Source organism: Symphodus melops (assembly GCF_947650265.1).
Source record: "Symphodus melops genome assembly, chromosome: 21".
Lineage (NCBI taxonomy): Eukaryota > Metazoa > Chordata > Actinopteri > Labriformes > Labridae > Symphodus > Symphodus melops.
This window is the reverse complement of record NC_136711.1, coordinates 14,661,123-14,676,290: the sequence shown is the minus strand read 5'-3', so window position 1 is coordinate 14,676,290 and position 15,168 is coordinate 14,661,123. Positions and strand designations below refer to the sequence as shown.

Sequence of the window (15,168 nt, the reverse complement as noted above, 5' to 3'; positions counted from 1 at the left end):
AAAATAACTATTAGACACTTTTTTGGGGATAGGGTCCTTGATTTCCACAGTCCCTCACTGTCCCTTAAATAGTGATTTGATCCTATTTTTAAAAAAATATGTAATATAAAAAATAAAAAAATCGCTCCATTATCACAAATAATCCAGAGGACATCATCTCTGCTGTCACAGAGAGAGATAATCGACACCTTTTCCATGTGTATCACAATTATATTAAAGAAAGATGTATTCCTTTTTGGAAATCTTTACGAAGTGTGAGACCATATAATATACAGATTTTTTTAATAACAATATCAGAGAGAAAAAAACAGACACAAACATAGGCTTTTCTTTTGGCTCTTTCATGGCTTTGAATGTAACGACAAAACGTGGTGTCATAAAAATTGTCTATCACCTGCATCTTCTTGGGTATTTTCTTAAGGATCACATGATTGTCCTCACTATAACAAAGGGAAAGGTTGTTTTTTATTGACAACTGAAACTATATGTGACACAGGCTGGTTGTCTTAAGTAAGCCAAATGTATTGCACACTTTGGTAAGATATCAAAATATTGAATTTAATATTTTTTCGTTACAAACACTGACACAAATCTCATTGAAATACATATACACAATTAACCCTGTTTAAGACAAGTCATTTCTTTCAAAACTGAAACACTCAAATATATTTCACAACTTTCGATGTTATCACGATTTCACCAATAAAAATAATATAATTTAAAATGTCCCTCCTATAACAATCCTTTTTGGTCTTTCTCAAAGACGCCTTCGCAGGATAACGGTTGTTTACATGTAATAGCCTAATAATAATTATATTAATAATAGTAATAATAATAATAAGTAGCATTGGGTCCTGAAATATACAAAATTTACGAAATTGTATTATTTTTTCAATGTTCGCTCATTTAAAAACATGTACACAGTGCGTAATGACGCAGTCAGCGTTAAACAGGCCTCAGCAGAGGCACCGGATGGGAATAGTACATGTGGTGGGGAAAAGCCAGAAGAGACTGGCTGCTCGGTGAGTTAGAAGTGGGGCCCCCGGTCGCCTCGGAGGCTCCGTTCTCGTGGTAAAGTATTGGAACCCGCACAATCCTCTGCGCCGCCGCATGGCTCAAGTTAGCTGCCTCCAACTCCGCGGCCAGCTGCCTTTTCCACTTATTCCTCCGGTTCTGAAACCAGATTTTCACCTGTGTCTCTGTCAGGTGCAACGACGCAGCCAGGCCGGCCCGCTCCGAGCTGCTCAGGTAGCGCTTTATGTCGAAGGTGGACTCGAGCTGGAACACCTGGCTCCTCGAGAAAACCGTGCGAGTCTTCTTCTTCCGGCAAGGTTTCCTCTCCGAGTCAAGCTCGTCCGTTTTCCTCCTCCAGTCGTCCTCCTGGTCTGTTTCTTTCTTTGGCTCTTCTGAGTCACTTTCATCCAGAGTGATATCTTCATCGGCGCTTTCTTCTTTGGCATCATGGTCACTTTTTTGGAGATCAGGGGAGCGTCTGTCCGGGGCCGGTGACGTTTCCCTCTGGTTGGCCTTTTCAGAGCCTACAAAGGAAAAGGAGCATGTTCAAAATATAGTCTCTTAAGATATATATATATATATATATATATATATATATATATATATATATATATATATATATATATATATATATAAAACACAGTTTATTATTCACATTCCTTTTCTTTATAAACAATATGACTGAAACTGATTCTAAGTTAATTTTTACGTCAGACAATAACATCACATTGACTTTATTCACAGAATTATACAGAAATACACTTTTTTTTTTACCTGTCGTCCTGAGATGAGCCCCGAGCGTGTACGGGTACCACCAGGTGGACGCTCTCTCCAAATACTGCGCTGATAGTCCGATTCTCTGTGCAGGCAACTCAAACCGAGGGAAAGATAATTCCCCGAGCCGAGAAAAAAAGCTGCCTTCAAAAAGCCCCTTGGACGAGCTGAGAAGCGTTTTCGGCTTTGTGGGTTTGTCTTCAATGTTCAGAAGGTTCTTGATGGAAAAGGGGGAGTCTTTGGCTTGTTGGCGAGTCTCTTGCGCATCAGAGTCTGCCATCACCGTTTACTGTCCGATGTGGATCACCATCAAAACTTATCACAGGAAGGAAAACCTCTAAAAAAAGACTAAATTGTAGTCTAGGTTAAAGTCATAAAAAAGAAAGAGAGAGAGAAAGAGAGAGAGAGAGAGAGAGAGAGAGAGAGAGAGAGAGAGAGAGAGAGAAAATAAGAAAATCACCGATCTGAGTCCAGCTCCCGGTGGTGTTCAGACTGAGAGCGCAGGGATCACAGCGTCAAACTTGCGTTGGATTGTAGTGATGAAATAAAAAATGCCACCCGAGTTTAAACGCGCTCTGTCTCTGCTATTGGGCAGCTACAATAGCAAATGGGCTTTGAGATGAAAACCGCGAGGGGCTGTGACGAGAATAGGAAAAAAAAAAAAAAGGCCGCGCGAGCGTTTTGCCTCCGTGCTCAACAGTACGCACCCACTTATTATCCAATTAGATAAAAGAGGAAGGTGTCCGGGGTTTTTGGGAGGCGTACACGAGTCGCAATCACCTGTCAGTAAATTGAATAAATGGTTCTGGGATTGTAAAATCTCAACTAAGAGCCTTAATCAGTTTGGCCCAAAGAACACACAATGGGCAATTACGCACATTTTACGCACCAATCTAAAAAAATGTAAGTTCATATACACTAAACATAAGATAAAAAATATAGATGATGCTGTAATTCTTTTGCTCTGATTATACTGATAAATACACATTTCTGACCAAGTTGTTTTTAGGCTTATTTACAGGCAGACATTAAGCTGAATGCTTACCATAATGATAAAGAATTTTCAAATCATCTTTGTAAAGTCTGCAAACAGTCAGGGGAAGCAGTAAGTGATCAAATCAGAAGACAACAGAAGTCTTGTTTCCATTATATTATATTTTTGTGTGTGCTTGGCCGCTCTGAACTGTATTTCATGTGTAATGAGACATTGACGTGTTCAAGACTGATCAGATAAGATTAGAATATGCAGACAATTAAGACATAAAATAAAAAGAAAGGGAGATAGAGGCTAAACTGTCAAACTGATTTTCTCTCAAGACTGCACGCATGAATTTAATTCAACCAGGACAATCCGGGCTATTGTAAATCAAATAATTGATCTCTGGTATGTTCTTTCCTGTAAGACACAATCCATTTGTCATTAAATCATTCCTAAAAGCAGACAAACAAACAAACAATGCATGCGTGTCACTCTGCTCCAGTAATCAAAGAGACATTTTTGCACATTGCTTATGGGAAGAATTGCACAAATATTTTACAAAACTACAAGACTCAGCTTGTAAACCCAACCTGAAGCAGCTGCAGCACTAATCAAATCTAATGAATTTGCTCAACCTGCAAACATGTGGTGTGTCCTTTCAGCTCATGGAGCGCTCTCCAGCTCTAAAGGACAACACTGTGTTTTGTGAAAAGCTACTTGAATCGGTGCATAATTAGAGGTCTCATAGCTGTGTTAAAGATGGGGGCGAAGAAGGAGGCCAGTTGAGCTGCTGTTTGCCAACGCTGAGTGAAAAGCTCATAGCTGTGTTTTCAGCAGATTAGGTTCATTAAGCAGGGGTGCTCACAACAGACGGAACAAGTCCGAGTGGATCATGGGTGGAAGAGAAGGACTCTCAATCGTTGACGCAGAAGCAGGCTTCTGTTTTCCGATTTTTTTATTTAGTGTTTGAACTGATTTTTTAGAACGCGCAGGCAAACAGAGCTGATCACAAGTGATATTTTAGTCTTTGGCTGTCTAAGCTTCATGTTATCATCTGTCAATGTTGTCTAAAAAGCACATTATCATGTAAGATGGCAGCGATTTGAGAATAATTCCACCTTAAAACGATTCTACCAGTGTCAGAACTTCAATTATAAAGTGAATACTAAAGATGTAATCGTTCTTAATATTTTTTCTATAACAGCTCATCAAATGAGCACTGAAATAAATTCACACAGTAATGTTTGGGACATTTAAAAAAAAAAAAAAAAAGACTGAATTTATATTTCTTTCAGAACATAAGGAAATTAAAACATTTTCATGACAGGTAAAAAACGTCTTTTTGTTCACTCATGTTTTAAAAGTTAATAAAAATATGTTAAAATACTGATAGTCAAAGGTTATGATGACCATTCTTCATGCTAGAGTTACCCTCTACAATGAAAGACATGGGAATACGAGTAGACTTTTTTTATTAGTAACATTTGAGGGGGAAAAAAGGAATTTGTCCTGTTTTGTTTTGTTTGCTTTCTGCTTTGTCAACAAAAAGTATCTTCAGTTTTTTGTCGGATTTTCTTTATTATTACATTTCTTGTTTTTTTTTTGTCTCTCCTATGAGGCAGTTTGTTTGATTGATGTTTTTAAGGGGCACCAAAGAGATGGACGCCCTTTTTTTCTCTGTACAAGTATTTAATTTACACAATTGACAATGATTTGTTGAACATACTGTAGAAGAGTAGAAACATAGTAGTTTTCGTTTTACCTCATGACAATCTGAGCATGTCTTTAAGTCACTGCAAACCTCCTTGATAGCAGCACTCCTTCTGACTCTTTCAACCCTGTAAACAAACAGGCACCTCGGAGGGAACATTCATTTTCACGATGATGATGACCTTCATCATGGCGAAATGAATTCGCTACAATGGGACACTGCTCGCCTATTGCTAAAAACAAAGGACCACATAACATTTCCACAGCACGTCATCCAAAGTAATTCAATCAATCTCAACAGAAAAAAAAAAAATCATCAGTGAGTCAATTATCCACAGCAGCCTATTTTCATGTGAAGCACCGGCATAATTAAACTGACATCAGATATCATTAGAGGTGACAGGCTGCTAAAAGACGAGATAATAAAGTGCGCTCTGAGAAAGCTCTTCCTCTGGGGAATGCTGCCACCCAGTGGCGGAAGTTTGTATTTATCAGCAAACAGGTTATTTCTTTAAATAACACAAACAATTTCACTGTTGCGTTATTCACTTTTATTGATACAAGTCATCAACAGATCTGTCTTTAAAGATAACTTCTCATCCTCAGTCTCTCTCCCCCCCCCCCCCCACACACAAAAAATAAAAAGAACTGTAGTCTTTTATGAGTACATAAATCAGTGAAATAATGCAATCTACCTATTCCAGAGTATTCTGTCTAAAACAAAGACATTAAGTTACTGATTTCTGAGCATAAAATACCTACTGAAGGCACTGATCAGATGTTCATTGCAATTTATAATTCATCAAATCTTCACCTATATTGGTAAATGATAGCTTTTTCTTTATCTTATAGAAAGGTGTGATTGAAAGAAAAATGACATTTCATAAAACTATCATTTAACCGGATAAGCTTTAATCCCAAATTTTGTGAAATGGAACCATAAAATCAGTAACGGCAAGACAGGTTAGAGATATCGAGGACAAACTGCAACACAACTCTAAAAAAAAAGAAAAAAAAAAAAGAAAGCTGATCTACAGTCAGAGCATCTACAAAAGTCTCATGAAGAAAAACAATGTGGAGTGTAACACAGCAGAGAGCCAACACTGGTTTCAGTAGTCGTACTCTTTGTCAATGAACTTTGCCATAGTGGACAGTTGGACATTTGTGGTGCCCTCATAAATGGTACCTGGAAAAAATGGGCACAAAACAAAGCATTAGTGTAAATTCCTGCAGTACAAAACAAGGTCAGTTTAGTTAAACTCCTGCTGAAGAGATCATCAATGTGCAGCTTTCCCTCTCAGGAGACAGAAGAGCTTTGTTATGCGGCTCAGCCTGCCAAAGCCTCAGCAGGAGCCGTAATAGTTTTGATGACAGGAAAAGTGACATTTTGCCCTGGCAGCTTCCTTGGCTGTGTGTTGGTCTAATGACACTCCGAGGGGTCGGACTGGGGGAATTCCTGCAGAGTCCGATTACAGCCACTCCTCTGCCCACCCACCACTCTTCGTCCAATCACAAACAACCTCACCTGACCTTCCTGCAGCCCACATGAGCTGTGTCCTTTCCCCATTTATAGCTTCAGCACTACCAACTGAACCAGCTGTAATCCATGCAATAAATACAGTGTGCAAACACAAGTCAGTGTGTGTGCAGTCACGCTCACCGATTTTACAGTCTCTGTAGTATTTTTCTATGGGGTAGTCTTTGGTGAAGCCTACCCCTCCCATCCATTCGATGCATTTAGATGTGGTTAAAGTTGCAACCTGAGGGAATAATAACATATCATCATATTCATCATCATCTATTTATTTAAATCTTTGGAAAACACATTGAGGGAGAACCCTCATTTGCAATGTGGCCGAGGTACAAGACACAGATAAAACAAGAGAACAGCAAGAAATGAAACAGGAAGTGCAGCCAGTTAAAAAAAGGGGAAAAAAAATCACAATATAAAAATAGAGTAAATGTAACAATTTAAAATGTTCAAATCAATCAAATTAGAACTGAAAACTTGAAATTGTCCAAATGTTACTAATGTGTTGATCGTAAAATGTCTCTCCGCAAATGCCAGGTGTTATTTTGACTGTAGTGCTGAAAATGATATACCAGATTAGAAGAAGCTTACAGAGAAAGTATTTAGATTAAAACTGTAAGTGACTATAATTGTGAAGACAAGTTCCCCTAAAGGCAAACAAAGAAAATGGATCTGACTCAATGAACACATATCAGATAACTGTTTCAGATCTAATAGTCGTTCAAACCCGATACCTCTGAGGTGAAGTATTTGGCCATGCAGGCCTCCTTAATAAAAGGCCGGCCGGCTTCCTTCAGTCGAGCAGCGTTGTACGTCAGCAGCCGGGCGGCTTCAAGCTGTGTTGCTACGTGGGCAATTTGGTGCTGCATGCCCTGCGATGCAAAGAGTAGCACGAAGACATTTTTGCACAACTTCTCATCTCACAAACACATTATCTGACAGTTAAAGAAACACATTTGGGGCTTTTTACCTGGAAGTCGAAGATCCGTTTTCCAAACTGCACCCTCTGTCTGGTGTAAGGAACAGTGTGGTCGAAGCAGCCCTGCGCCAGCCCAATCATCTGAAACACACCCAGAGAAAGTCAGCACAAACTATTTCCTTTTTCTTGTGCTGTTGCACACAGCACATTTAGCTTCTTTCAAATCATCTTTGTTATGTTTTTACCTGAGCGGCAATTCCAATCCTGCCCTCATTCAGCATCCCAATAGCATACTTGTACCCATGACCGACCTGTCCCAAAATGTTCTTCTCGGGTACCTTCAATGCACGTCAGAGTGTTAGTCAAAGTCAAAGTTTGTTACACGGAGATATGGCAGGGGTACAAAGTGACTGCGAGACGGCACCTTGACATTATCGAAGTTGAGCGGGCAGGTGGAGGACGCTCTCAGGCCGAGTTTGTTCTCTTTCTTGCCAATCTCGAGACCCTCCGTGTCCCGGTCCACGATGAAGCAGGTGATGCCTCTGTATCCCTAGGAGTCAAATACAAGGGCGACAACATTTGCGGAAGTGAAATCAGCGACGTGTCAAGTGATTTTAAGATGTTGTCATCCTGCGTTTTTACATTCAAATCTTCACAGAGAAGTGATGGCGCCGACAATATACGACAAGAATAGAAATTTGAGCTTACGGCAGATGGATCCACGTTGGCCATCACGAGGAAAACTCCCGCATGCTCTGCGTTGCTGATCCACATCTTGGATCCATTGATGATGTAGTAGTCTTTATGTTTATCGGCACGCGTCTTTAGAGCAAAGGCATCGCTCCCCGACTCTGCTTCTGAGAGGCAGAAGCTTCCAACCTGAGAAAAACACAGCCAGACAGGAGATAGCTTTAATTACCAGGTCATCTAACAAAATTGGCGTGTCTTCATTCATCAGTGTGAAACCACTATCACTTAATCTGTGCTGCACAACCAAAGCAGTGGTTTGTAGGGTGAGACAGCATGTCTTACTACTCACCATATCGGTCGATAGACGGCTGAGGTACTGCTCTTTCTGAGCCGGTGTTCCCAGGTTGGCAAACAGCGTGTTGATCAGTGTGTTCTGGATGTCACAGAGCACAGCCACAGACGCGTCCACCTTGGCAAGCTCCTCAATGACCAGGATGGAGGAGAAGAACGAGGAGCCAGTGCCGTTGTACTCTGGGTCAATCTCAATACCCATGAGCTGTGCAAGAAGAAAAAACACTGAGTTAGACATGTATCTGAAGATGTTATGATTAACACATGAATGAGCTACACACCCCTTGTTCAAAGAGAGAGTTGATAACTTCTTGGTGCATGGCAGAATCTTCATCCATCTTTGACACAAAGGGAGCGATGCGTTCTTGTGCGTATTTCTTCACTGTCAAAGGACACGACACATTAGTTAGTGTTGAGAGGAAGATCTGTGTCCAGTACACAGGATTCACAGCTCACCTGCTTCCCTCATCATGCTCTCCTCTTCTGAAAACGTCTGAAGGGGAGGAAAGGAAACAGGCTGGTCTGAAGCCACATCTGGAGCAGGTCTGCTGGACAAGCTCCTCCATCCAGCCTGGCGTGGACCCCAAGGTCTACAAATCTGCCGACAAGACTGAAAGCAAGAGAGAGAACAATTAAAGTCTCTTTTTTGCACAGGGGTAACACATGTTGGTGTATTACTCTCGGATATGTGATCAAACAAGTCCATGTATTGCTCTAAGCTAACTTTAGCCATCTGTTAGCTACGAACGTCACCTCAAAAGGACCCAGCTATGTTAAGTAATTCAAGGATAAAAGATCGATACAGTAGGAAACCAGAACAGAAAGCTTTTTGTATGTTAACAATCAAAGTATAACAATGACATCCTTCACCTTTGAGAAAATCCTGACCAGCGGAGCAGCCATGATCTGTTATACAATGTTTACATGTGATGCTGCCTTCATGGACGCAGTTAGCACAGTCGGACAGCTGGGTTTTATGACTGTGGACGAGCCTAACAACATAAAGAAAACAAAAAAAACAAAGTTCAATAAATACAAAAATAAATTAAAGCAGTGATAATGCTTTTAATCAGTATTTTTGGATAAAAGGAACGGATAGTGCTCTGTGTATGGAAGAAACACTCGTGACTAGTTGGTGTTTCATATTTACATTCTTTCACTTTAGCTCCTGAAGGCAACAGTTGCGTTTGACGGCGCACGGATGTATTAGGTCAACGGAAGTGTTCACTTAATACAATTTTAGCCGAATAACTTATTCTCAGGACCCAATTTTTACACGTTTCTCTGCTTATCGACGATATAAATTACATGCTGAAAGGTGATGTATTTATAGGGTGTTGGCTGGCGTTAGTGTTTTTAATAATAGAAAGCTTGTGTTAGGGTTGGCTAGCGTTAGCTTGGCAACAATATTGTTTTGTTTAAAGTGGCCATGTGTAGAAAAACAGGAATACATTTCATATTCTTTATTAACATGCTCCTTCACCCTTCAGCTCTCACACAGAAGAATATGGAAGAGATAAAGACCGAGCCTGTGGATTTTGTGAGGGAATTTCAAGAATACCTGACACAGCAAACCCAGCATGTCAACATGATTTCAGGCTCTGTGTGCGGAGAGAGGGAGGCAGGAGAGCCGCCCTATCAAGCAGGTCTGGAGGGGAGTTAAACATTGTTAAACCAGCACACCAGCTGATAAATTAGGGGTCAGATCATCGAGTGAATGTGTGTGTTTTTGGTCTTAGTTGCCCCCCGGAGCGAGCAGGACGATGTCGACTCTGCGCCTGTGGAGGTGAACCTGTCTGTAGAGGATGGAGCAGATGTGCAGATGGACGGCCTGGAGAGGACCAGCGATGGGAAATACAAGTGCAGCTACTGTAACTATGCCAACAAGGGCATGGCTCGGTTAATAGAGCACATCCGCATCCACACGGGTCAGTGTGTCCCTCTGCATTCCTTCAGACATTACAGCTTCTTATAGTTTCCTTAGTTTATTATGTGCTTATAATTCAGATTTAAAGAGGATATATTAATCGCCTTTTCACCTTTTCTAACAGTCCCTTAAATGAAACGTCTGTACTGTGCTTTGGTCCAAATATAATGAATCAAGCAGCAGAACACAGAGTTGAGTTAACACTTCATCCACAGGGGGGCGCCAAAACACACACAAACTAAAGTTCCTCACAGGATTTACAAGCCAAGACATGCTGATTTTTTTTTTGGTTCTTAAAGTGAGGTACACAAAGAAGTTAAAGTCTATAGACCAAATAAAAATGCAGTTCAATTTCCCTCTGCACAATATTTATATTATAAGTTACAGACTGTTTGAAAAGATTTTAAGTCAAGACTGAACAGGGAACATCATTTATCACTTTCAGCATACATGTTTGGTCATTGCAGGTATTATGTCAAAATTAAGGACACAACAATATATATAAAAATATTCAGTGGCCCATGTAATGTCAGAATTATCAAAAGTAAAAATTAAAAATGGAATTGCATTTTTGCCCTCTTTTTCTCACGCAGGAGAAAAGCCTCACCGCTGCCAGCTCTGCCCGTTTGCTTCAGCGTACGAGCGACACCTTGAAGCCCACATGCGCTCTCACACGGGAGAGAAACCGTACAAGTGTGACCTCTGTGCCTTCCGCTGTAGCGACCGCAGCAACCTGTCGCACCACCGCCGCCGTCGCCACAAACTCCTCCCCAACAGAGTCGTGCGCCCTTCTTTCGCCAACAAACGAATGTTGAGCTCCCTGCAAAAAAGGAACGGCTCACTGGGCTTCAGCAGGCGGCTGCTCATCAACCACAACCCTCCCTCTTTGATGATGCCGAGGTCGGATTATCTCAGGGATTTTTCTCACAAGATCCACCATTTGAACGGTACTGAGTATAAGAACCATAACGAGAACGACGGTCTCATCCGAAGTTCTAACGGTTTGACTTTTAGTAACCCGCTGGACCAGTTGTCTACACTTGCAGGCCAGCTGGCAGACCTTCACCCTGAATCTCAAACTCCTGCGTCCCCAGACAGAGAGTCCTTAATAGAAGAGAAGCCCATCCTCATACATCAGATCTCTGATGAGCATGTTGCGATGTGTTCCAACGGAGTCCAGACTTCACCTCCTAATAAAGAATCTCCCACCTCGGGTCACGGGAGCTTCAGTCCCGTTCCCGGCCTGGGTTTTGAAAGCAGCGTGAACGCTCTGACTGCGAGTGCAAGCAGCAGCGTGCCGGGCACACCAGCCTTCCCTGCACAGACCACGGCGGAACGACAGCTGCCTGAGAAATGCCAGCACTGTGATATTCACTTTCTGGATAACATACTCTACACCATTCACATGGGCTGCCACGGCTATGAACATCCATTTCAGTGCAACATCTGTGGCCACATGTGCACTGACAGATACGACTTTGCTTGTCATTTCGCCCGTGGACAACACAAAAAGTGATTCCTTGCAGCACAGATGCACCTGGTGTCTTACATACTCTTGACTGGTGCTTGTACAGCATTGTGATGATTTAGATTTTTCTTTTCAGTTTTTTTGTAGTTTCTTATTTTGTCTGATACTCATTAACTGCAATATATTGTTGCCTCACAACCACCTCTAAGGCTTCCAACCTTTGTGCTTTTCATATTAGTTTGGATTGATGCCTGATTGGCACATAGACCACGCTGCTTTAGATCAGTCAGAAACATTCAGATTGAAGCCAACAAAGTGTTGTTCTGACTTGTCCTGCATTCAGTATTAGTGAAGGCAGTTAACCTACTTTGATAATGTTGGTGCAGAATATGATATCATTTTAAAATGCACATATTTATGATGTGATGAGTTATTTTTTTGGCTGGGATTAAGTTGTTTAGTTTTTTTTCTCTCGGTATCAACAGGTCAACTATAGTAAACTGGGCTCCTACAGTGAGTTGTTATTAGTAAGCGGTTCAGTGTGATGTTCAAAGGCTGACCGCAGTGTCACAAACAACATGGTGTCTGTGTCATGAAGCCTAATAATGATTCTTCTCTTGATATTTATTTATACTTTAGGTATTAGGAATTAGGTTACTTACTTGTTCGTCAACACATGAGTAAAATATTTTTCTTAATGTCAAGATACTCTTTATGAATTTATGCTTTGAACATAAACTTCTGCAAACAAGAATAGGTTGATTTTGATTTAATAAAGAAAAATATCTCACACTCACTCTCAACCCCCTGATGTGATTAAAATCGTACTTTGCGTTAACTCGTAGTCCAGTCATTTTCTTTCCGTTACAATTTGTGACAGGATTTCCTTTCTCTCGTGGTCAAACACGTCCACCGCCCTTTTCACCACACGGTCCACGTCCATGTCCTCCTCCTTTATGAACGTCGCCTCCTGAAGCATCTGTCGGCGCAGGTCGAGAAGAAACGCGGCTTTGGATTCATTTAGCTGAGCGGCCAAACTCTTCATGTGCTCTGGAGGAACTTGATTTCCTAAAGTTAAGTTTTAGAGAATTATGGATCAACGATAGACAGCAAATTATTTTTTTTTTAATTGTTCAGTAATCTAGCTGACCTCTGGCAGTCTTCATGGCGTCAGAGATGAGGCGGCGACAGGCCTGGTCAGCTTGGTGAACCACACTGGTGGCACATCTTAGGCGGTCTGCCTCCTGCAACAGTAACAGACCACATGTCAATTAAATACAGGCTTTTACATTTTTAAAAAGGTTTGATGGGAGCTACTTCACATTCACACACCGTGTTTTCAGTGTTGTCCTCGGCAGGGCTCAGTGGGTTGCTCATTGCAGAAGAGATCAGCTCCATCACCCTCTGTCTGGGGGAGCGAGGCACACAGGAAGAGAAACCAATGAATCCCTTAAGTCGTATCAAGCTTAAAAAAAAACCAAACACGCTTTTTATAACTGCTGATTCTTACACGTCGCTGTCAGGCAGGTTGTCTGTGGTGTTGAGTGAAATGCTGTTTTTCTCCCATGAGTTCTTCTGCAGATTCGGGGGCTCCAAACGCTTCACCATCTCCACGATCACCTCAGTGGGAACGGGATTAGACCTGCTCTGGTTCCTGCTGATGCACGACTCCAAATCGCACTGCAGATACACCTGACAGAATCCGAGCGAGCCTGAAAAGACCACGGACAGATTAACAGAATCTAAAGAATCAGTCAAACATCATAGTAAATGTAAAGTTGCATCTAAACTTGTAAAAGTTTGTGGTGCATTCAGTTGCCTGCAGGACGCTACAGATTTTCCAGATTAAGTTTTTTTAAACTATAAAGTATTTATTTTAAGAGAATCTGAAGTTTAAGATAAAACATGTCTACAAAGCACATTTAAGTTTTGCTTACGCTGTCTTGCAAGTTGGTATACTTCATATCTCATGCTTGGATAGTAGAAGTTGTCGTCCAGCAGAAAGAGAAGTGGCGCCTGGTCCACAACATGAGGCTGCTGTACAGTCTTAATGCACTGTTCCCACGCAGCTCTGTTGATCTGGCTGCTGCCTGGAAGTGTTGCCAACATTTCATGTTGGTCCAAGAACTGCTCGATGCATCGCAATACTGCCCGTCTGTGGGACTTCCACTCAGTGTGCTAGAAATGGACAAATGAAATTCTCAGATCGTACGAAATCCCGGGCCCAGCACGCTTACAGACAAGGAGGATGCAAACAGAAACCCCAAAAGATCATTGGCTTACAGTGCATCGTCTTTTAGTGAATTAACATGTTATGGATGCTTTGTTTTGGTGTGATCAATACTTCAAACTGTCAGGGACATTTTGTTGACATAGAAAATAAAAGCATGGAAACTAGACATTGTTTTAAAATATATTTAAATGTATTCACATATATAAATGAATAGGTGCAGACAGTGTAATGTAGGCTATCAACTCCTATTTATATCTTAACATAATGTTTGGACAAATCTTGAATGCCATATTGATGATAGCCAGAGACACAATAAAAATGATTGTAACCCCCACTATAATTTAGATTAAGCTGGCAGTTTGCAGTTTTAGATTACAGTTAGCCTTGTTGATCAAAAACTGAACCTGCATCGAAAATCAGACAATTTCACACTTGTTCACCATATCTTGTAGTTTGACACCGTCCTCCTCCACTCTGTTTTGAAAGGCACGCTCGGGGATCAAGTCATCATACGGCACCACACAAGCTCTCCATCCGTGCTGCGCTGCGGTGCTGGGGAGCCTGCGGGCCAGCGTGGACTTCCCCGCAGCAGGCAGCCCGCAGAGGACACACAGGCAGACCGGAGCCTCGTCTGCTGCCATGCGCCGACCAAGTGCCGCTTTAAAACACGGCTTCTTACATGGTGCAGGGTGGAGGCACACTGCTGGTTGTTGTTGACAGCTTACTTCCGCATCGTTCTGCGTCAGAAGCAAAACAATAAGGAAACATGCATTTTCCGGTGAACTTTCAAAATAAAAGCCTCTAAAAAGTAGGGACAGTGAAATAGCAAGAGGAGTCATAGACCTTGTGGGCACAAAATAGATAAAAGTACACGTATGTTTTATAATGAGATGTTGCTAATGTATTATTAAAGTGAGTTATTATATAATTATATAATCTAAGATTAATTATTGAAACATTATTGATAATAAAAAAGTGAAAAAAATAGAAAAATGGCATGAATGTCATATTATCAGGTGTCCAACAGCTTTGACTGATTTAATGACACTAAGACACACGACATACATGGTATTGAAAAAAGTATAAATAATTAATTACCACTATAAAGAAAAACAGAAAGGAGTCTCATTTCTTGAAGTGTGTATTTTCTGTGATTATTTTGAAGACACTCACATTACACAAAAGGTATTGGAAAAATGTTTGAAAAATATGAAATATTAAAAATGAAAAAAGCACGTCATATGTTGTTTTTCCAGTATATAACTTCTATTTCTGTTTCTCTCTGAATTTACAGGCGTAACACTTTGTCTCCCTTCCTGTCATTTTAATCTCTACTTTTATTTTCTCACATCATTCTGACAGACTGCAAAATAACTCAACTCCTCAGTGTGAGTCCCATTACCAGCTTTACGACCCTCTGCCTCCTTCTTTGTGTTGCGTTAATTAATATGAACTCAAATTATTTCTGCATAATGTCGTGCTGACCTTAAGCTTTATAATGAAAATGTGATACCCATAAATCACACCTTCTGCTTGAATGAACAGCCTTGTGAGAAGTGCGCAGATCATACT

General features: G+C 41.0%; 4 protein-coding genes across 5 annotated transcripts; 1 reads left to right on the top strand and 3 right to left on the bottom strand.

Annotated features, from left to right (window-relative positions):
• Positions 1 to 301: 301 nt before the first annotated feature.
• Positions 302 to 2,419, bottom strand: hmx3b (H6 family homeobox 3b). Its single transcript, XM_079333730.1, has 2 exons — positions 1,789 to 2,419; positions 302 to 1,538 (listed from the first exon to the last, which is right to left on the bottom strand). The coding sequence occupies exons 1-2, from the start codon at positions 2,066 to 2,068 to the stop codon at positions 946 to 948; spliced, it is 873 nt and encodes a 290-aa protein (XP_079189856.1). The 5' UTR covers positions 2,069 to 2,419; the 3' UTR covers positions 302 to 945.
• Positions 2,420 to 5,013: 2,594 nt separating this feature from the next.
• On the bottom strand, positions 5,014 to 8,941 carry acadsb (acyl-CoA dehydrogenase short/branched chain). Its single transcript, XM_079333959.1, has 11 exons — positions 8,839 to 8,941; positions 8,425 to 8,578; positions 8,250 to 8,350; positions 7,967 to 8,173; positions 7,636 to 7,806; positions 7,352 to 7,477; positions 7,173 to 7,265; positions 6,979 to 7,068; positions 6,743 to 6,880; positions 6,138 to 6,237; positions 5,014 to 5,663 (listed from the first exon to the last, which is right to left on the bottom strand). The coding sequence occupies exons 1-11, from the start codon at positions 8,869 to 8,871 to the stop codon at positions 5,587 to 5,589; spliced, it is 1,290 nt and encodes a 429-aa protein (XP_079190085.1). The 5' UTR covers positions 8,872 to 8,941; the 3' UTR covers positions 5,014 to 5,586.
• LOC306817235 (zinc finger protein Pegasus-like) lies at positions 8,880 to 12,117 on the top strand. 2 transcript variants are annotated; one of them, XM_079333960.1, is made up of 4 exons: positions 9,124 to 9,286; positions 9,459 to 9,614; positions 9,708 to 9,896; positions 10,489 to 12,117. In XM_079333960.1, the coding sequence occupies exons 1-4, from the start codon at positions 9,277 to 9,279 to the stop codon at positions 11,409 to 11,411; spliced, it is 1,278 nt and encodes a 425-aa protein (XP_079190086.1). In that variant the 5' UTR covers positions 9,124 to 9,276; the 3' UTR covers positions 11,412 to 12,117. The 2 variants fall into 2 exon arrangements, with proteins under 2 accessions (XP_079190087.1, XP_079190086.1); XM_079333961.1 differs by lacking the exons at positions 9,124 to 9,286; positions 9,459 to 9,614 and adding an exon at positions 8,880 to 8,950 and having other exon boundaries at positions 9,755 to 9,896.
• Positions 12,118 to 14,330, bottom strand: pstk (phosphoseryl-tRNA kinase). Its single transcript, XM_079333962.1, has 6 exons — positions 14,037 to 14,330; positions 13,301 to 13,541; positions 12,874 to 13,075; positions 12,696 to 12,771; positions 12,514 to 12,607; positions 12,118 to 12,431 (listed from the first exon to the last, which is right to left on the bottom strand). Exons 1-6 carry the CDS (start codon positions 14,235 to 14,237, stop codon positions 12,214 to 12,216), a joined length of 1,032 nt encoding a protein of 343 aa, XP_079190088.1. The 5' UTR covers positions 14,238 to 14,330; the 3' UTR covers positions 12,118 to 12,213.
• Between the last annotated feature and the right edge of the window lie 838 nt (positions 14,331 to 15,168).

Bases quoted from the DNA above. Each gene is read 5' to 3' on its own strand.
- hmx3b (XM_079333730.1), bottom strand. From the start codon at position 2,068: ATGGCAGACTCTGATGCGCAAGAGACTCGCCAACAAGCCAAAGACTCC. The intron at 1,539-1,788 runs GTAAAAAAAAAA...TTTCCTTTGTAG, and splicing joins GGCTCATCTCAGGACGACAG to GCTCTGAAAAGGCCAACCAG.
- acadsb (XM_079333959.1), bottom strand. From the start codon at position 8,871: ATGGCTGCTCCGCTGGTCAGGATTTTCTCAAAG. The intron at 6,881-6,978 runs GTAAAAAGCCCC...TTTGCATCGCAG, and splicing joins AACGGATCTTCGACTTCCAG to GGCATGCAGCACCAAATTGC. The intron at 6,238-6,742 runs GTATCGGGTTTG...TTATTCCCTCAG, and splicing joins CCAAATACTTCACCTCAGAG to GTTGCAACTTTAACCACATC.
- LOC306817235 (XM_079333960.1), top strand. The intron at 9,615-9,707 runs GTCTGGAGGGGA...TTTTGGTCTTAG, and splicing joins AGAGCCGCCCTATCAAGCAG to TTGCCCCCCGGAGCGAGCAG. The intron at 9,897-10,488 runs GTCAGTGTGTCC...TTTCTCACGCAG, and splicing joins GCACATCCGCATCCACACGG to GAGAAAAGCCTCACCGCTGC.
- pstk (XM_079333962.1), bottom strand. From the start codon at position 14,237: ATGGCAGCAGACGAGGCTCCGGTCTGCCTGTGTGTCCTCTGCGGGCTG. The intron at 13,076-13,300 runs GTAAGCAAAACT...TGGTCTTTTCAG, and splicing joins ATACCAACTTGCAAGACAGC to GCTCGCTCGGATTCTGTCAG. The intron at 12,772-12,873 runs GTAAGAATCAGC...TCGCTCCCCCAG, and splicing joins AACCTGCCTGACAGCGACGT to ACAGAGGGTGATGGAGCTGA.